Consider the following 20,954-nt stretch of genomic DNA (forward strand, 5'->3'; position numbering starts at 1 on the left):
TGGACAGGGCTGTCTGGTAAGTACTTTCATCTCTCCAAGATTTCTTATCTGCACAGTGAGGATTATATAGTTACTATTTCGTAGTGAAGATTAGATGCATTCATACATGTACGTACTTATATTAGTGACTGACACATAAATAATCAATAATTATTAGCTGCTAACATTTATTCTTTCTATGGATGCAGAGTATCCATTTTATAGATGAGAACGAAAAGAAATCTCCCACTGTATAAATGATTTGTCCAAAACCACAAGGCTAGACAAAGTCAGAGCTGGATTCATGCCTGGTCAAGGTGTGCAGGGTGAGTGGAGGAGAGGATGAACTCAGTTTCCAATCATATGAGCTCCACTACACTCTACCTGCAGGAGCCAATTTGGAGAGGGGAAAGTTATTTGACCAAGGAACAGTGGCTATGAAACCAGACAGACCTTGTTTAAAATTTATCAGCTACTAGCTGTGTAGGCCTTGGCAAGTCACTTAACTATTCCAGGAAGAGTTTCATAATTGGTCAAGTAGAGCTAATAATGCTGGGCTCCTAAAATTGCTGTCTAGTAAAAGAAAATATTGTCGCTTATCTATTTCTATATCTATCCATCTCTCTGTCTGTGTGTCTATCATCCATCTATCTATCAACTGTTTATTATCTATCTACCTATCATCTATTTATTATCTATCCTCTGTCTATCTATCTATCTATCATCTATCTATCTTTCTACCAATCTATTATATATCTCCTATCACCTATCTATCCTATCTATCTATCTTTCTAGCAATCTATTATCTATCTCCTATTACCTATCTATTATCTATCATGTATCTGCCTATCTACTCTCTGATCTACCTACCTATTTACCAATCTATTATCTACCTAGCTACCTCTGTATTATCTATTTATCTATCTATCATCTATCTTCCATAAACTTAGTAACTAGCACTTACAGCTGCTCAAGATAAATGTTTTTTTTCTTGTCCTGCCCCCAATTTGTGTTACCTATGGCTGGATGAGTTTCCCTTTGCCCCATGCACCATGACTGCCCTATGGACAAGGAAGTGTCTGGTCTATGCACAATTCTCAGACAAGTTCAGTGAATGTGATGTAACCAAATTGTTGGTTGGGTTGCAGTATATTCTAGGGGGCAATGGGGTATCCTCTGTGACCTGCTAGCTCTCTGTGTCCATTCCAGACAGAAAAGAGAGGAACACCATGGTAGATGACTTGGTGGTCCTGGTACGAGGAGGGGCAAGTGAGCACATCACCACCCTGGCGTACAAGGAGCTGCCGACAGCGGACCTGATGCAGGAGTGGGGAGACGCTGTGCAGTACAACCCAGCCATCGTCAAAGTTAAGGTACGCAGCGCTGCTCTACCCATCCTTTTCTCCATCCACAAAATAGCTTCTGAGGGCCTACTATGAGCCAAGGTATGAAATGCAGAGATCACTAATGCGCAAGCCCTAATTTTGAGACACATATTTGATAGTAGAAAATATATTTGAAATAAATAGGCTGGGTGCGGTGGCTCATGCCTGTAATGCTAGTGCTTTGGGAGGCTGAGGCGGGTGTATCACGAGGTCAAGAGATTGAGACCATCCTAGCCAACATGGTGAAACCCCATCTCTACTAAAAATACAAAAATTAGCTGGGCATGGTGGCATGCGCCTGTAGTCCCAGCTACTCGGGAGGCTGAGGCAGGAGAATTGCTTGAACCCGGGAGGCGGAGGTTGCAGTGAGCCGAGATCATGCCACAGCACTCCAGCCTGGCGCCTGGCAATGGAGCAAAACTCTGTCTCAAAAAAAAAAAAAAAAGGAAAATATATTTGAAATAAATAAATTATAACACACTGCTCAGCACTACCTAGAGACCCTCGATGCCCTTTCACTTGGGCTCCAAGTTGCTAAAGGAAACTAACAATCAGCTTCTAATTCTAGTCTGCTCCTTTTTCTTCTTCTTTTTTTAAAGACAGGGTCTTGCTTTCTTGCCCAGGCTGGGGTTCAGTGGCATGATCTTGGCTGACGGCAGCCTCTAACTCGTGGGCTTAAGTGATCCTCCTGCCTGTACCTACCAAGTAGCCAGGGTTACAGGTGCATGCCATCACACCTGGCTAATTTAATTTTTTTTTTTTTTTGGAGAGATGGGGGTCTTGCTATGTTGCCCAGGCTGGTCTTGAACTCCTGACCTCAAGTGATCCTCCCACTTTTGCCTCCCAGAATTCTGTGATGACAGGTATCAGCCACTGTGCCTGGCTTCTAGCCTCTCTAATAAAATAAAAGAAATATTAATTTAATTCATTAATCAATTTAATTAAATAATTAATATTCCTTTTGTTTCATTAAAGAATCACTCATTTATGTATTCATTTGAACATTATGCATTCAACCAACAAATAGTCGGTAAACTTCTGCTATGCTACAGGAAATACGGTACTAGGGGAAAATAGAGGAAGATGCAAGGATAAAACATACGGTCTATGAGCTACAGTAAGATACACACACACGTAATTATCTTACAGGTCAAGATAAGACATCACAACAACTAGTATGTCTTGATCACTTAATATATTCATGACCCTCTTAAGAAATGCTTTTTCATCTAATATTTAGAAATGTTATTTTATCTAATCCCCACACTCGTCAGCAAATTAACTATTCTTATCCCCATGTTGTGATTGTCAAAAATCGAGGGCTAGAGAGTTTGCATCCATCATTGGCTGTTCAAGAGACTATTCGGTTCAAACAAAAGGCTTTGACTTCTTCCCTCCCCTCTAGACTTTCCTGTGGGCTTGGTGAATAAAAAATAATGATTCTAACCACTTGTCACCCAAACTAGAGGGATTTCACAATGTTAAACTAAAAGGATGCTTGTTAGGCCAGGACTGTCACACATGTCAGCAATGGTAAGTTCTTGACTGTGGGGACTTCCAAATGGTACCCATAGCACATCTTAATGCCATGCTGTTCTTGCCAGTGTCTGTGCAGTCATTTTGGGCCAGTACCCACCCCCTGGAGATCCCACCTTGCAGTCAAGGTAGAGGGTTGAGGGGCTGGAGCTCTGATGAGAGACTCTGCAGTCCCCAGCCCGGGTGATTTATTTATTTGCATGTTAAATACATAGTTTCTGCAGAACAAGAAGGCTGCCATTCAAATCCTCTCCTTTGCACTTATTCATCAGTGGCACTTAGGGTACAGTTGCTGGCAAACATGAGAAGGATAAAATCAGCTGAGCTGCAGGAGCTCCTGAGAAATCTGGGCTTGGCTGATGCCATGGTGGCATTGGTCGGGCATCACAGATGGTCATGGGAGAGAACAGAGAGTTCGGGGAAAATAGATCCCTAGCCTTTATCTATTCTTCCTGTGATATCTTACCTGAATCTTTTTTAAAAAACTGAAAACCAAAGGAATGCCCTGGTTACTCAGATCAGTTAAATGTGCCTGCCTGGGCACTGGGAACGTCAAATGCCAAGCATGTGATGTGATGTGGGATGTGTTAGAGAATCAGATGTTTTGGGAGTGTTGCAGGAGTGGAGGAGGCAGGAGCGTTGAAGGTTGTCACATACCTCTCTACCTTCCTACCCTGAGTTGGAAATCCATACTCCCGGCATCCTACTCTCACAAGCATTCTTTTCTGGCAAGAAGAAATTGCAGATGGCTTCACATTATGTCAGAATAATTCTTCTCTGCAAAGCCAGCTTACCAGGTAGCTGGAGTGGCAATTGATTTAGGACAGCAGAGCTCAGTAGACAATTTCTAGATGCAACAGTTTTAGCCAAGGCTTAATTATGTAAACCAGTCTTCAAGCTCAAGACCTAAAACATGATTTCTATAGAAGCATATAGGCAGGGAAGGAGACCACAGAGGAACCCATTCTTAAACTTTAGACATAGATAGCTCTTTGTTCAAAGACTTAAGAGACAGCAATGATATAGGTGAAGGGGAGGAAGGCAGCAACTCACACTGCCACCTGTGTACCTATGCAACAATCTTGCATGTTCTTCACATGTACCCCAAAACCTAAAATGCAATAAAAAAAGACTATATTGGTAGGGTTCTTAAAACACATACATTTGGTAACAGTTTTAATATATATCAGAGACAGGCTGATCATCTCTGGCAGAACTTGCAATAAAATAAACACTCCTCTTATACAGCAAGAAAACTAGAAAATATCTTTAAGAAATTTCTGCTAAGGACTTAAAAAAAAGAGAGAGAGAGAGACAGTAATGAATATATAAAAAGATATATGAACACAAAAGATTGAAATTATGTTCATGATATAGGAAATCATGATGTCTTAAAAACAGAAAAATAGAAGTAAATTTTAGAATACATTTTCTGTGATTTCATAAAATCCAAGAAAATGAAGAATTTATGAAATAAAAGCTGAGGTGTTTAGACACTAATCAGATGAAAAGACAAGGGGCTGAATACAGGAAATCAAACATGCAATAGCAGAATTAAAGCCCGCATTGTTGAAAGTTATAAAGGACAGAATTGACACTGCAGAAAATTGAGACAGGATGTGTAAGCTGCTATAAACATGCAAGAGACAAGGAAATTAAAACAATGGCAGAAAAGAAATATGATGGACAGAGAGTACAGGAATAGAAATCTTAAAACACAGAGGGTTTTTTTCTAAGAAAGAGACAAGATTACATGTGAAAACACATTAATCAAAACATAAGAAGAGAATCTTCCCTGAGCTGATAACACAGAATGAACAGCTCATTGAAAACTAAGCCAAAGTGCTGAAAATAAAACAAAACTGAAATACATCCTGGTGAAAATGTTTACTTTTAGAAACAAATATATCCTACAGCAATACAAGTCAAACTGGTCCTAGAATTCTTTGCAATGTGAAATGCTTAAAGACAATGGAGCCACAATTGTGAAGTCTTGAAGGAAAAACTTGTGGCCTAGTGAAATAGTCATTAATGGCTGAGGAATTCCAAAGACATTTTAGATATTAAAGAAGTCACATAAAAGGTTGCTAGATTCCACAAATGAAAACACAGGAAGTTCAGTTCAATTTTTGAATATCAGATAAATAAGGAATAATTTTTTTAGTATAAGTATCTCACAAATATTGCATGGGATATACTTAAACTTAAAAAAGTATTTGTTTTTTTAATCTCAAATTAAAATATAACGGAATGTCCTGTCTTTAACTGATAATCCTTGTCACAAAGTCTGTCATCCATGTACATTTCCATGCTAGTCAAAATAGCTAGGTTGTGGACTGGGACCTATGCTGATGGAGAGGTCGTTGTATGAATTATTGGCATTGCCCAGGGCAGGAGGGAAAAAATATGGTAATGAATGGTGCTCACACAGAGATCAGGACATAATGCCTAGGTCATGATGCAGAGAAACAACCTTCACATTTCAGTAGCTTGGTAGAACAAAAGTTTATTTCTCAATCACATATGTCCAAAGTGTGTTGGCAAGGTGGATTTGCTCAATGTAGTTGCTCACAGATCCAGATGATGGGGGCTGCACCTTGTCATGTGCTCCCAAGATGACCACAGCTGTGATAGTAAAGGAGTAGGACAAGTCACCTCACTCTGTTTGGAAAGCCTCAAGCTTGAAGTGACATTCTCGTCTCACCTATCACTGGTCAAAACAAGTCATATTGCAAACCTACCTTCAAAGAGAGCAAGAGTGGCAGCCTAACCATGTACCCAGAAGGAAACAAAGCTGAAATCTTTAATTAAAGCAGTAATAATGGCTCTTAGACCTTTCTCAAAGCAAATTACTCAAAGATTTTCTCAAAGCAAATTACCCTGGTCTAGGGAATGGTTAAAATACAAATGTTGTGGCATCATATGCCTGGAAAGACAATTTTGGATTTGGACTGATAGAACTCACCTGCAAAAATAAATCCTGAATTTCAAATAGGAAAATCTGGAGGGGTGCAGTGGCTCAGACCTGTAATCCCAGCACTGTAGGAGGCTGGGGTGGGTGGATCACGTGAGGTCAGGAGCTCAAGACCAACCTGGCCAACATGGTGAAACCCACCTGTACTAAAAATACAAAAATTAGCTGGGTGTGGTGGTGTGTGCCTATAATCCCAGCTACTTGGGAGGCTGAGGCAGAAGAATTGCTTGAACTCTGGAGGTGGAGGTTGCAGTGAACTGAGGTCATGTCATTGCGCTCAGCCTGGGTGACAGAGTGAGACTTCCTCTCAAAAAAAAAAAAAAAAAAAAAAGGAAAGATAAAGAAAGAAAACCCTCAAATATAACTAAATGGCTGATAACACACCAAAAAAATAATTTTACCACAAATGAGATCCTTAATACGTAGGGAATGATACCGTTTTGAAGAAAAAGACATCTCAAAGGAGATGAACATTTCTCATTTGGCTTATAAAGATACAAAATGTTTAACTTCTGTAATCATAAAAAATAAAAATTAAAGTAACACTGCAGTATTATATTCTACATATCAAATTGACAATGATTAAAAGTCTACAATACTCAATGGCATTGACAGTAATGAGATGGATATTTTTGTAAAATAGGATGGGAATACAATTTGATACAATTCTTTAGGAACAGAATTTAAGCAGATATATCCAAAACATTAAAAATGTTCACAGGTTTTCATCCAACAACCCCCAATGCAAGAATCTACTAAAGAAATAATTTGACAAGTTGGTAAAGATGTATGTGTAAAGTCTTGTTTTATTTTGTTACTTGAAGTAGCAAAAGGGGAAAGAAAAAAAGCAAATGTCCTAAAAAAGGAAATATCCAACAGAAGAGTTGAATACACTATGGCTCATCCATATAGAAGGATACTCTGAAGCTGTGAGAAATCATTTTATCAAAGATGATTGAATCATGTGGGAAAATGCTCATATTCTGATGTTAAGTGGAGAAAGTGAGACATAAAATTGCCCTTATGCCACCAATTTGGTGTAAATAGCTACCTATCCATCCTCTGGATAGGTCCATCTACCTGCCAAAAAATATATCCTGAAAGAAAGCTGACCACAGTGATAACAGGTCATATCCTTTTTCCACCTCTCACCAGCGATGTGACTTTTGTCAATCTACTTAATGTCTCTGTGCCTTAGCTTTTTCACCTGTACAACAAGGAAACAAAAAACTAACTCATAAGATTGTTGTAAAGATTAAGTTAGATAATGTGTGTGAAGTATTTAATTCAGCACCTAATAAATGCTAGCTATGGTAACAATTCTTTGTTATCACTAAGAACACCCAGGTTTAGTATGGAAACTTGCGTAGAGTTTAGTCAGTGCTCACCATTTCTTTGCTGCAATAGGATAAAAGAAAACTTTCACAAGGGCAGGTATGCTAAGAATCCAATGATCAATGTGAGTGGTTAGAACTGTGTGTTTGGGGGGGTAGGTGGGAAAGAAAGAGGAAGAGAAAAGGAGGACAGAAGGTAAGGAGGGAGGAGCAAAGGAGAGAAGAAAAAAGACAGGAAAAAGGAGCAGCGAATCAAAGAACAGACGAATGTGCTATATTAAGTTTACAAAGGAAAAGTGGAGTCTTGAGGAGTTGATGCTAAGCTGCAAGTCAAACCATAGCTTGCAAAATTTGGAGAATCCTAGGAGGGAGATTGTAAATGGGAATAATCAAGCCATTTTTATCAACAATCATTGTGAACTAAGAGGAAAAACACAGGTTTTGGAATAGAATCCTGGTAATACCATATTATGAATTGTGTGATCTTGATCAAATTACTTATCCTACCTTAAAATGGAGCTGATAATTGCTACTTTTTAAGGATGAAGCAGGATCACATTTGTAGCCCTCCACACAGCTCCCGGGACACAGTATACATGGAAGGTTTATTCCAGTTTGGCCTCTCATTTCCTCTGTCTCCTTGTGGCAAATCTCAGTGCTGGTAGGAAAATGTCTTTGTGGTTAATGGCGGATTTTCAAGGTGCTTTGGGAGCGAAAGCAGATTGTTGGAGGAGCTCTTCATTGGTTTAAAGAGAGCTCGCCTCTTTCTCTCTCCAAGCTCCCACCCCCACCCCTTGTGTGGCCAGCAGGTTGGATGGTTCTGCAAACAGCCTTCAGATCAATTCATTGACCACAAAATGGTGAGACAATGGGACCACCAAGGGGCCTTGCTTTGCCCACTGGAGCGAAGGTCAGCATCAGATGCATTAAGAAATGGAAGCAATTTTCTTCCCACAGGAGGCTTCTATTAGTCATGATTGCCTGCATTTAGAGAGACCCTAAACTCTCCAGGGCTGGATTAGGGCAGAATCACAAACAAAATCTGGAGAGGAACCTGGCCCTGGAGTTGAAACCTGAGCCAAGAGGGAACATTTTTAACCACCTATTTGGACTGTGCCTCTGGTTTTTCTAACTCACAAGCAATGCCACATCTATCTGTGACTTCTCCCTCTCAAACACTGCCATGCCCACTGAGTGAGCCGCATCTGCTGATTCTTCCTCTATGCTTCTGACAGCCATACTCTCTCATCCATGCCCCCTGCCATTACCCTAATGAGGCCCTTCATCCCCTACATCCATCCAGCCACTATGTTTGCTTAGCTGGAGCCTGGACCCTAGAAACACAGAGCTGAGACATTGCCCTGATCTCCAGGAGCTTATAGTCTAATCAGAAAAGAAAAAAAAAGGGGGGGGGGTGGAATTCTGCACGTAAAACCCAAACCAAAACAAAAACAGTATCGAACATAAAGGAGCAGTCAGAAACACGGGATTTGTATCAGATGGGTAGTGTAGACAGTATCTTGAATGATTAATGGAGGGAAGGTGTTCTGTGAGCTTTAGAGCTCTGGAAAGTTCCTGATGGTGACTCTTGCAGGATGGGAATGATTTTAATAGGTTTGGAGGGAGTAGCGATGTTGGGACAGAACTCCTATAATCCTTCCAAAGAGCTGCTGGAAAATCGCCTTCTCTGCCCCACCAAAGATAGATGAACCATCCACTCTTTTCTGCTCTCACCTGCTTCTTTCTACAAGAGTCTGCTGGTGCCTGTAACCACCATGTGGCAACCATCTGTTGGTGTGTTTGTCTCTCTTTCTCTCTAGATTCTGAGTTTCTTGGGAGTAGGGATTTTATCTCACTCATTTTTTATGCTTAATGCCTAGCACTTAGCAAGTATTCTAAGTGTTTGTTGACCTGAACTTGAGTGAGCTGATTTGTGTATATCAGCTAAGGGGAAGCAGAGAGAAGATGGGAGATCCATCTAGTCCCATAGGAATCCACATGTGGTCTCTGTGCACTGATCCCGGTCCATTCCTTTGTAGTTTTGCTTTACGCTTCTACTTGATAAATGTTTTTCTCTTGAAATCAATTCCCTTTTCCCTTTCCAGGTGGAGCCTCTGTATGAACTAGTGACAGCCACAGATTTTGCCTATTCCAGCACAGTGAGGCAGAACATGAAGCAGGCACTGGAGGAGTTCCAGAAGGAAGTTAGTTCCTGCCAGTGTGCTCCCTGCCAAGGGAATGGAGTCCCTGTCCTGAAAGGTACCACTTTCAAGCAGCTGGTATCCCTTGTGGAAGCCATAATCTGAAGCAGGCCAGGGGCCAGCCATTTGCCTGCTTCTATTGTCCAAAAAGTCAGAATTTAGTCCACTGGGAGATATTGGTCTGGCTGTCAGTATACCTGGGTTCTAGCCCCAAAGGGTACTGCAGGTGACAGTATCATTAAGCTGAAGACAGGAGCAGGCTGAGATCATGTGATCTGCAGCAAGGAGTGGGAATAGACTCAGAGAATCTCTACCCGGAAGAGGACCTGGGCTGACCAGGAGAAGCCTTATGTGCATGTCCTGACTAATAGGTAACAAGATTTGGGGGCGGCAGCAAGGATGGGCCACTGAGCTTGATTGTTAAACTCAAGAGTCATGTCTGGGGTCACTGGAGTGGGCAGGGCAGACTGGGAGGGGTGAGGGCCTGGGATCTTATGCTCTTGTTGGGATAGGCTATCAAGACTCTGAGGAAGAGGCCAGCCAACACACAAAACAGGGCAACCAGAGCAGATGGTTACAGCAAGTCCAGTTCAGGGAACAAACTGGAGTCAAGGCAGAGCCCAGTGGATGAAGTTAGCTCCACAGAAGAGACATAGAAGAAGATGTATTCTCAGGCAGAAAGAGTCTAGTTGCAGACTGGAATTAAGGAATATGTCTCTGGCTCCTTGGACTGGATGAACATGAGCAGAGAAGACATAAGTGAGAGCATAAGGCCTAGAAGTTCTGCTATCAGCACAAGGACCCCTATGTGAGGGTTAGTTCTGAACAAGCGGGGTCAGCTCATCAGCTCAAGATTTTAATCTAGGGTTGCTGAAATCTCCCTTGCCTTGTGTGAAATTTGGACCTAGAAACTCGGACCCACCTGAGGCTGGAGAGTGAAGGTGAGGTACAATATGGAGCCAGAGACTGAGATATTTGCAGGGCCTGACCTTTGACAGACAATCCTGTAAAGAGATTTCTTGTGATTCAGATGAGAAGTTCCTTGACAGGTTACAAATTCACATAGGGAATCACTTCCAAGGAGTCATTACTGGCCAAAAGTTGGATGAGACATCTGAGAGTAATGAGTTCCCCATCATGGAGGTATTCAAGCCTAGGCTAGGCAATTATTTGGGATGAAATTGAACATCAATGACAATTGGCCTCAATGACTGCTAATGTAGCTTCTGGCACCGTAAGCATTTAAGTATGGGTCAAATGTCAGCTAATGAGTAATTGTCCTCAACAATTCCATGTATTCCCAGGGATGGCAATCAACACCCCTTCATGTAAAGGCCCTCAGGAAAGGAGTGGATATTCCTGGCACTGAACCTGCCTATAGCAAGCCATTTAACTAAATATGTGCTCTGTTTTAACCTGATGGAAGTGCAGTGATGTGGAGGGCTGAGCTCCAGGAGTTCCTTGCTCCACCTGGCATGATTCACACTCTCTCTGCCTTGTCTTCTCAGAATCACGCTGTGACTGCATCTGTCCTGCTGGATTCCAAGGCCTAGCCTGTGAGATCTCCTATCAGAAGAGTAAGTTGATTGAGAAAAGAACTCTGGGGAGATCCAGAGAATAATTCACCAGAACAAGAATAAGGTGCGGGTGTGGAGTGTGGGGCTGGATACTAGGAAACCTGAGCTCCCTCCTGGCCCTTGATTGTCCCGTATTTCTTTATTTTTTACAACTCAGAGTGCTTCATGTTAGAGAAACATCAATGCATGGCTTTTGCAAGCCATCTCTTTGGGTCATTCTGGAATGCTTACCCTCTTTTTCTGCTTAGCGTGCTTTAATTCAGCCCTCAAATTCCAGCATAGATACCCCTCCCCTGCAAAAATTCCTCTAATCCCCAAAGAATTAGCTAATTCCTCCTGCTGTCTCCCTGAGGACTTTGAACATATATCTATTATAGCTCTCTAGGCATTGTACTTTGGGTTGGCGTGTCTAGCTAGCTCCCCTGTGTCTGTGAGTAGAGACTATGTCCCATTTACCTCTGTGTCTCGGTAGCCAGGCACTGTTGTTGCTCAGTGACAGATGTTGAATTAACAAATGAAAAACTCAACTACCATGAAGCTCCCTTCCAGCTCTCAAAGTTTTTGGCCAGTTTAACATATAAGAGTCCTCAACCGTTCACTCCTCTCTCACTTTTATCCCTTTCTGCGACTTTTTGGTGATACTGTTCAATATGGAAATGGCACATGTAAAACAAACAACAAGCATTTATTGGACACTTTACTGTATACTAGACATCTTGCTGAGTGCTTAAACTCAATTTGGGTCGAAATTCCATCTCCATCATTTAATAACTGTGACCTGGAGCAAGATACTTGGCCTGTTGATGCCTCAGTTTCTGCACCTGTAAGATGAATACGATCATATTAACTACCTCATAGAGTTGCCTTGAGTTTGTAATAAAGCATATAAAGCACTTGGAATGATAACTGATGCAATGGAAAAGCAACATAAACATTGGTTACTTTTTAAAGAGCACATTGTTACTTTGTATCTTATATATATATATTAAATTCTTTAATCCTCATGACAACCCTATGAAGATATCATTGATATTCCCATTTTATAGATGAAGAACCTGAGGTTCAATGGGTCACTAACATGCCCATAGTCACACAGTTAGGAAATGTAGAAACCCAGGTTCAGAAACAGTGGTCTGCCCCCACAGCCTTTAATTGAAACTCCTGCCTGCACTCTCATGTTCCCAGTGAAACACTTAAGGTTGTCCACCCTCTCCTCTTTCACCTCAACTAGGCCTCAAGCAGTCATCTTCCCAGTGAGTGTGCAGTCACACCTCCACAGGATTCCTATGGGTGGGAGGAGCCCTTGGAAACCATGCACTCTAGCTCTCTCATTTTTAAGTAATTTACCCAGAATTACACTGTGAGATAATGGCAAAGCTGGACACATGATATGATTGAAGTCATTGATGACTTACCAATCTCACCAACATTCAAAAATCCTCAAGTGAAAGCCAAATGTCAGGAAGTGGAAAGCACCAATGTCTGTTGTCACCTCATCTACAGCATCCAGTGCTCACAGTAGATAACACAGCTCCCATTATATAAGCTGAGAAGAAGGTACCTATCCAGCATCCCATAGCTGGAAACTGTCTGAGCTGGAAAGCATTCATCCATCCATCCAACCATCCATCCATCCATCCATCCATTTAACACATGTTTAGTAAGGGCCTCCTGTGTGCCAGCCTAGGTGCTGGGTGAACAAATTGGATATAGCCCCTGTCACAATGGAGATTGTGCTTTGGAAAGGAAGGCCAATATCCTTTGAATTGTCCCATAAACGCCTTTAAAGTTTAAATTGTAACAACTGCTACAAAATGCTCAGATAACTTAAGATACAAGGAATTGATGGAGAGTTAGGAGTCACAGTTGACGGGGAGTTGGGGATGGTCAGAGAAGTTTTTAACTGAGGAAATTACACTTTCACTGAGATCCAAGAGGTGAATTGGATTGACCAGGTGATTAGAGGAGGGAAGAGTTTTCTGGGCAAGGGGGGAAAGCATATGCAAAGGCCCTGTGGTAGGCAGGAGCATGACAAGTACAATAGCCAGGAAGCTGGCCAGTCAACTGCAGCAGGGAGCTCAGAGATTCAGACTCCCAAAACCTTTTGGCTTACATACCTCATCCAATCCCAGTAAGGCACCAGAAATCTAAGAAGGGCTAACTGATGTTTGTGGACCTTCTTTCTTATAGGTATCCCTATTGATGGGAAGTGGAATTGCTGGTCAAATTGGTCTTCATGCTCTGGAGGACGTAAGACAAGACAAAGGCAGTGTAACAATCCACCTCCTCAAAATGGGGGCAGCCCCTGCTCAGGCCCTGCTTCAGAAACACTTAACTGCTAGCGATGGGAATGCTCCTTGCAGATGATACAGCAGCGGGATGCATACAGTGAGAGGCCTGAGCCCTCAAGCACCCAGGCCAGCTCATCCCTACACCAGCTTCCACCTGGGGTTCGTAGAAGGACAGGAGGCAGTGCCATGGAAGCTGTTTAAAATAAAGATATTAGCCTGTAAAATGCAAGTTGATTTAAATAAATACTGAGTTAAAGGCTTAAGCATCTTTGTAATCCTCACCTTACTCACACTACAATTTTATTTCACTCATATTGACTACCAGCCAGGAAGTTGTTCACATTTCAGTTCCATTCTCTAGCTGTGACTGGCATATAGCAGGTGCTTAATAATGAATCAATGAATGAACATTAACTTTTTCTTTCCTTGATGAGTACAAGGTCTTGTTCAATAATAATGGTAGTTCCTGTTTATTGGATGATTACTATGTGTCAGCCATGAATTCTGTGTACTAATCCCTTCCATTCTCTAACAACCTTATAAGGTAGATGCTGTAACAGCTGGGGGAACTGAGACTTAGAGCACTTAAGCAATTTGTCCACTGTTACACAGAAAGTGGCAGACCTGGGCTGTAAACTCAGGCTCTAGAGTTTTGAGTTCTTAATCATGATACTCTCTCACCTCTCAGTAAATGAGTATCTGATTAACAAATAATTTTTCATGAAACAAAATGCAGCAGAAATTACTGTGTGTGATTGACAAATCTCCAGCCATTCCCTTCTGAGGAGAGAGGATCCTGGTCCCCCAGCTCACATGGATGCTGAGCATAGGAAGGGTGTGGCTGTGCATGTTGGCATCAGGAGTTCTGGGGCAGAGTGGAATTGTTGTGCTTCATAAAGGAGTGGCATGGATAGGTTCCCAGAGAAGATCCTGAGCTGTAGACAAGAGCCAAGGAAACTGATCCCTGAAGGAGAGAAAGTTGAAAAAGAAGAGAAAATCATGGTGGCTGGAAGAGGAAATATGTGAAAGAGAATTTTAAGTGGATGGCTTTGGGTATGTGCAAGGTAAATGGTTCCCTACCTCCTCCACGAAACTGTACTTTCTACTTTGCTCACTTACACTCTTGTGCAAATACCATTTTGCGGGTATGGAGGGAGGCTTGAAGAAGAGAATAAGAAGACAATTTTTCTCTGGGCTACCAGAAATAAAATTTTAATTTTCTGGATTGTCAAGTGAGCATTTAAGCTTTATTTCTCTCATTCGTTCCATCACACTAAAACATCCCGGAAGTCTTTCTTTGCTCTTGAGCTCCTCCTGTCTGATTGAAGTACTTCAGGTGAATTTGTTGAAATAAAGTTGGCGGGGTAAAAAGCAGATGGTTAAAGGTGAATTCGTTCATCCTGTTGATTCAGCCCATTGATTTTTAGCTAAATCATCTGCTTAGAGTTTACCATTGGGTCTGATGCTGGGGCCTGAGACCTTAACATATGACACCAAGCTTTGGTTACTGGCACACAGCAATCTCGCCCAACTAGCTATCTGGAATTGAGTCCACAGAGCAGCTATCAGAGGTAGCTGCTATGGTTCTGCTAGGGGTTCCTGCATCCAGTGTGGCGATCCTGCCCGCCTTCCTGCTTCCCCATGGCCCCTGCAATTGAGCTGACGGGTCTGGGCTCTTGTTTGGTTTAATATTATTGCTTGGCCGTCTGCTGTTATTTCAACAGAATAATCCAATAATGTTTTATCTCTTTCATTATACTGAAGCTGTATAATTGTCTTGAGTTATAATCTATCTTATTTTAAGATTCTCTCGAGACAGGGAAGAGCGATTCTGTCTTTGGTTGATGGGAGGCTCCCATGAAGCTGACACTAGCACGTTGAAGTGAGCGCTGCCAAATTAAATTCTGAATCTCAATCACAGCCACTGTTTCTAATGGGAAATTTGTGTTGATTATGGAGATGACAGCCCAGGTTCACATTTATTGCATTTAGCAGAAATTGTTTATCCTATTAAATATGGTCTTGAAGGAGAGACAATTGAATTTTGGAGCACCGGTGAATACCCGGGTGACGCCCAGGCGTTGCTAAACTGTGTAATAATTATATACTTATTTGTGAGCTGAACTTCCCCACGTGGCTCTTTCTGCAATCAAATGCATTTTGGAGGAGGCTGAAACATAGGGTAAGAATTAAACAAAATAAATGCGAACTGTGCTTTTGGAAAATCTTGGCAACTGCAGCTTACACTGGTGTGCTGGTGAAGGAGCTATGGTATCCAACGGGCAGAGTCCAGGCAATGCAGTTTGGCTGTGGTCCTGGGAGCTCGAACACAGCACAAGACACCTGGATGTGGGAGATTTTTGCATCTCAGAGCATAAATCTTTGAAATGCTGTTAGCTCCATGTGCTTAATGTCCAGGTGGGAGGCTTCCCGTGTGACCTTGGACTAATAACATAACTTCTGCAGGAGTAATAATTATTATAATTAGTTTAACAATAGCAATAATAGTAGTAGCTGCCAATTATAGAGCACTTCCCAGTTTATGAAGCCTCTTAACCTACATTATCTTATTCAGTCTTCATCTGAACTTCATAGGGTAGATATTAATAGAGTCATTGGATGACATGTAGAGAAAGCTTCAAATGGAAAGTCGATCCTTATGATGAATGAGTCAACTATAGAAGTCAGGATGGGATGCAGAGCTCAAGAGAAAGAGCACTTGCTGGTGGAGAATCCAGACAGAAGGAAAAGTCAACTCTGTCTTAAAGAAGAGGACTCTGGCCTGCTCCCAGGCACTTATACAAAAATGTCCTCAGGAGAAATGGGCCTGGCACAGAAAGCTCTTGAGGGAATCAGTGTGGTATTCCTCAGGACCTTCATGATCTGCACCTTGGTGGGAAAACATACTGGCCATAGGACCTTGCACACAGCAGCCCCACCACTCACTCTCCTGTTGAAGCCAATTCCTTACTCATCTTCAATGTCTCAGCTGTCTCTTCTTTCATACAGCCTTCCTTGCTTCCATTGGGTTAAGAGAGAGATGTCTACTCTCTGTTTTCATTTCACCCTGTACTTCCCCCGTTATAATAGAGATAAGTCTGAAAGTCTGAAAATGGAGATACCATTTTGTTTTGTGACATCATGTTTACTCATCAATGTTTGTAGACTTTGCAGAGTTACTTATTCATTCTCAAATATAGCATCCACGAAGGCAGGGACAGGGACTATGGCGCTAACATATAAGTTCAGCGACTGGCACAAGTAGACCATCAATAAATAATTGTGTAATTAATGAGTTAATGAAAGGAATGAGTAGGGCCTAGGGAAGAACTTTCTCATACTGGGGAGAACATTTGGTGAATTTGTAGTATATGATAGTGGCATCATGAGAGTAGGGACAGAGCAATCCCTACGATAGGGGAAACCCACATAATAGTGAATGATAGGCACCTTCATGTGGCTTTGTGGTCAGCAGTGCAAGAACAAAGTGAAACCAAAGGAAAGGAAAACCAGCTGATGTCATGAAGGAACCGAAAATACCCGTTTGGACATGATATTGTTGACACCTCCTGGGGATAGCCAGGAATCCCAAGGAAGCTTTGCCAAGGAAGGGAACAAAAACTCTGCAATTATTGGTGGAGTAACCCTGAGAAGCACATTTACAAGTTGATGAGAAAACCAAGGCTTAAGAGATTTTAAAAGGCCTGCCTACTATGTGGTAGGGGTAGGAAAGGGGAAATTAAAAAAAAAAAAAAGCATCTTCCAACATTCTGCCTCATCCTCAGTGTTCTCATCTCTACATTAGTTTTAAACCTGGAATGGCCACATAAAGCCTAATGGCAACACATTGGTGTAGTATACATTAGGTCTTTGAGATTCCCTGTTTATTGAACATTGGCATGAAATCAGATTTTTCTATGCTGTGTTTTCCTCTTTGAGTTATCATTCTTAAATGTTAGGCCAGATTTCAATAGTGAGGTATTAAAAAACTCAGGGATCTGTTTGTGGAGATACCGGGGGGTGTTATCACAACATTTTAGGCAAAACTGGAAGGACAGCTTAGAGAGAGGCCAAATAGCATAGTGCTTAGAAGCCAGACTACTGGTGTTTGAAGCTTGGTTCTGTGGCTTACTACCTTGTGACCTTATACAAGTTATGTATCTGTGTGTGTCTCCATTTCCTCATCTGTAAGATGGGATGGTGGCAGTATCAGCCTCCTGGGGCTTTGTGAACATTATGTGAATTACTGCATTTAGGAGAGCACCCTGGATTTAGTAAGCAGTCCATAATTAGCTATGTCATTACGATCATCATTTCCGGGATTTTCAAAACATTAACAAGAAAAACAGGTTCATTATTTTTTAAGTCATTTAAAACTGCTTTAAAGACATTTCAGTGTAAAACCCACTATAACATACAAGAACAAAAAGACATAAAATAGCTTAGCTCCTAGGAAATGTCTTAATAAAGGGCATGGAGGGTTTTTATATCCCAAGCTCTGGGTTATTAAGGGAAAATGTATCAGCATAATAACTAATATTTGCAGAGGGCATTATGAGTTACAAAGAACTTTCACATACCTTATCCAGCTTAATCCTCTCAATGCCTGCAACAGGAAGGATTTATTATCTGCTTTTGACAGGTGATGAGACAGAGCCTCGGAGAACCTGAGTGATTTGCCCAAGACCACACAGCTTGAAAGCCGCAGAGCTCAGTCCAAGGGCTGCAGCCTTAGCCCTCACGTCTCCTACAACAGCAGTGGCAGATCCAGCTTCATCCGTAGAGCAAATGCCCACCTACCTGCTTATATGGAAGGGGCAGAGAAAGGCCCTGGTCTGACATCCCTGCAGCAGAGAAACCAAGTGGGTTTGGAGGGCTTTGCAATAGACAGACAGAGGTGTAACACCCCAACGCCATTACTTCCTAGCTGCATGACTTGAGTCAAATCACTTTTCCTTTCTTGGCCTCAGTGTCCTCATCAGAAAAGGAGGCCATTAAACTCCAGCGCACAAGTGTAAGGATTAACAATCTTGGGGTGCTGAACAAAACAGTACCGCCTAACTTCTGCCTCTTTTTACCCTGCCTAGTATCTGTCTCTTTCAGCAGGTGGATGCATTTTACAAAAAGAAAAACGAAAAGAAATACTGATTGCATTTGCAGTGGGGAATTCTCAGAGGATTGTCAAAGGGAGTCAAGTGGCTGGTCTGACATTCACCTCTGCCTAGGAGGCCGTGCTGGAGCCTGGGCGCTCCCATTATCGCTGCTGGCTGCATCCACCAGTTATCTCGAGTCTACACCTTGCAACCCCAGGTGTTCCTTTATCCATCATTGGCCATTGTTTGTATCCACCCCTCCTTCCCTCACCACCTCCTGCCAGAGGACTCCTTGTTAATAAGCCGGTTTGCTCACATCCTGAAAACTATCTGATTCTGGCCCCTTTTATCCCAAACACCGCCCATCCATCAAATGCTTGCTCCACATGCTTGGTTAGGAAAATGGGAATGGGAGAGGGAGACAAGTCATAGATAAAACTTCTTAGCTGCTATCTCTAAAGAAATAGAATGGATAAATAGACCTGTCAGACATGTATCATGCCACTGGTCAGCAGAGTCCATTTGTTAAAAACAGGTTAGGACGGGAGGATTTATCTCACATTTTAAGCTGTTAATATAGAAGGAAAACATATTTTCCTTTATCTCTCCCAGGGGAAGAGAGGAAATCTTAAGGCCATGAATGAGGAATTTTTAACTCAATTTGATGGACTTCCCTTCACTAAGGTGAAAAAGATCGGCTCTCTCTTGAATCTGTGCAGCCTTCAAGAATGGTGTGAGCTTGGCTGTCCTCTGACATACTGGGAAGGTTGCAGGACTCAGCAGTCCTGTAAAGGTGTCTTCCATTAGGTTTCGCCTCCATTAGGTTTCTGTATGCTAGACACAAAAGCCATTCTAGAGTGTTTACCTCCAGCACAGAGAAACCAGAGACAATAGCAGCCGACAAAGTCTTCCTGGAAATTTTCTATGTACGAAGTATGATGCTAGGTGCTAGAGCTTCAGTGGTAAATAGGATTCCCCACTTACCCTGCAGGAAGTCACTGGGTCAGGTAGACACACAACTAGGCTATAGGGATGGAGCGAGCATGGAAAATGCTGGAATACAGAGCTATGTGAGGGAGGAGGACCTGATGAAGTGTGGGGTAACGGAAGGGGTCACGATTGGCTTTCCAGATGAATGCACACCTAACCTATACCATGGAGAGTGCTGGTGAAGGGCTAGGAGGAGACGGGAGCTGAGAAGCGGCAGTGAGGTAGTGCTTCCAGGAATAGTATATGCAAAGACTGGAAGCAATAAAAGGCCTGACCTATTTGGGGAACTAAATTGGAAATAGTTTTTTAATTCAATAAATGTTTATTGAACTCTTACTGAGGCTAAATACTATTCGGTACTGGGGATCTAATCATGAAAAGGCTTGCTTAATAATGGGGGGGAGTCACACTGTCTTAGTCGTTTCAGACTGCTATAGAAGAATACAGTAGACTGGATGGCTTAAGCAACGGGCATTTATTTCTCACAGTTCTGGAGGCTGGTAACTCCAAGAGCAAGGTGCCAGCTTCATACGTGTCTAATGAGTCACTCTTTCTGTTTGTAGACTGCTATCTTCTTCTTGTATCCTCACATGGCAGATTGGAGAAAGAAGCAAGCTCTCTTGTGTCTCTCCTTATAAGGGCACTAATCCCAACATGAGGACTCCATCTTCATGACCTATCCACTCCCAAAGGCCCCAACTCCTAATACCATCCCATTAGGGATTAGGATTTCGACATAGGAATTTGGGATTACACAAACATGCTGTCCATAACATATGAGAAGGAAAAAAAGAAGAAATAAACAAATCTATAATGTCAGGTAATGGTAATTCTGCATGAGAAAAATAAATGAAGATAAGGGCGAGCCTCTTTACATAGGGTGGACAGAGAGGTCTTTGGAGAGGTGATGCTTGAGCAAAGACTTGCATGAAATGAGGAAGTGAGCTGCGGATGAGCACACTTAGATGGTGAGCATCGCAGGCAGAGAGGACAGCAGGTAAAAAGGTCCTGAGGAGGGGAGGGCCTGGTGTGCATGAGGAATGGCAAAAGGGCCTGCATGGCTGGAGCAGCATGAAGAACTGAAGGGAAGGAAATGAAAGGGAGCTGAGGGCTAGTCACACAGAGCTTTGTTCCTCACCTAGGGACAATAGATTTCTAGCACAGTTGGCCCATAGAATCCAATCAGAGAGATAAAGGTGGAGGGGTACGTCAGAGATGTGCTTTATGAATCCAGTTTGAAATTCATAGCCTTTATAGCAATAGCTGTGGGCTGCTGAAAGCCCCAGAGCATCCCGGGGTAATCGGGAAAGGGGCTGTCTGTGGGAATCTCCCTGGAACCAAGCACTGGCTGCCCTCAGGAAAGGCCCAGTGACCAAGCCGGAATTCCAAACTCAGTCATCTCCAGCCTGACAAATTCCAGCACCATTACCCAAAGAGCTGAACAAAAATTGCCCTGCACTCTATCTCCTGGTTTTCCAGCTCTGTCACTTTACACATTTTCCCTGCAGAATCGAGCCCCCCTTCTGCTTTCTATGATGCTCCAGCTCTCACTGTGTCTGAGACTCTGCTGGCCATGTCCTGGCTGCCTGCCCTG

The 20,954-nt window shown here is 42.4% G+C and overlaps 1 protein-coding gene across 2 annotated transcripts in view; it reads left to right on the plus strand.

Annotated features, from left to right (window-relative positions):
- C8B (complement C8 beta chain) overlaps positions 1-13,541 on the plus strand; it is a 38,267-nt gene extending 24,726 nt beyond the window's left edge. Inside the window, exons 9-12 of one of the 2 annotated variants that reach the window (XR_004274663.1) lie at positions 1,189-1,352; positions 9,314-9,467; positions 10,143-10,350; positions 10,918-10,962. Coding sequence is in view for 1 of the 2 variants with exons in the window: in XM_032296855.1 (XP_032152746.1) it covers positions 1,189-1,352; positions 9,314-9,467; positions 10,918-10,986; positions 13,177-13,328 (539 nt within the window). In the remaining variant the exon portion in view is untranslated. Of the gene's footprint in view, positions 1-1,188; positions 1,353-9,313; positions 9,468-10,142; positions 10,351-10,917; positions 10,987-13,176 lie in introns of those variants that run through there. The other variant, XM_032296855.1, reaches the window with a different exon arrangement.
- Positions 13,542-20,954: the final 7,413 nt, after the last annotated feature.

This window comes from Sapajus apella, unplaced genomic scaffold, assembly GCF_009761245.1.
Source record: "Sapajus apella isolate SASKATOON/1434 unplaced genomic scaffold, GSC_monkey_1.0 scaffold36, whole genome shotgun sequence".
NCBI classification, from domain to species: Eukaryota; Metazoa; Chordata; class Mammalia; order Primates; family Cebidae; genus Sapajus; species Sapajus apella.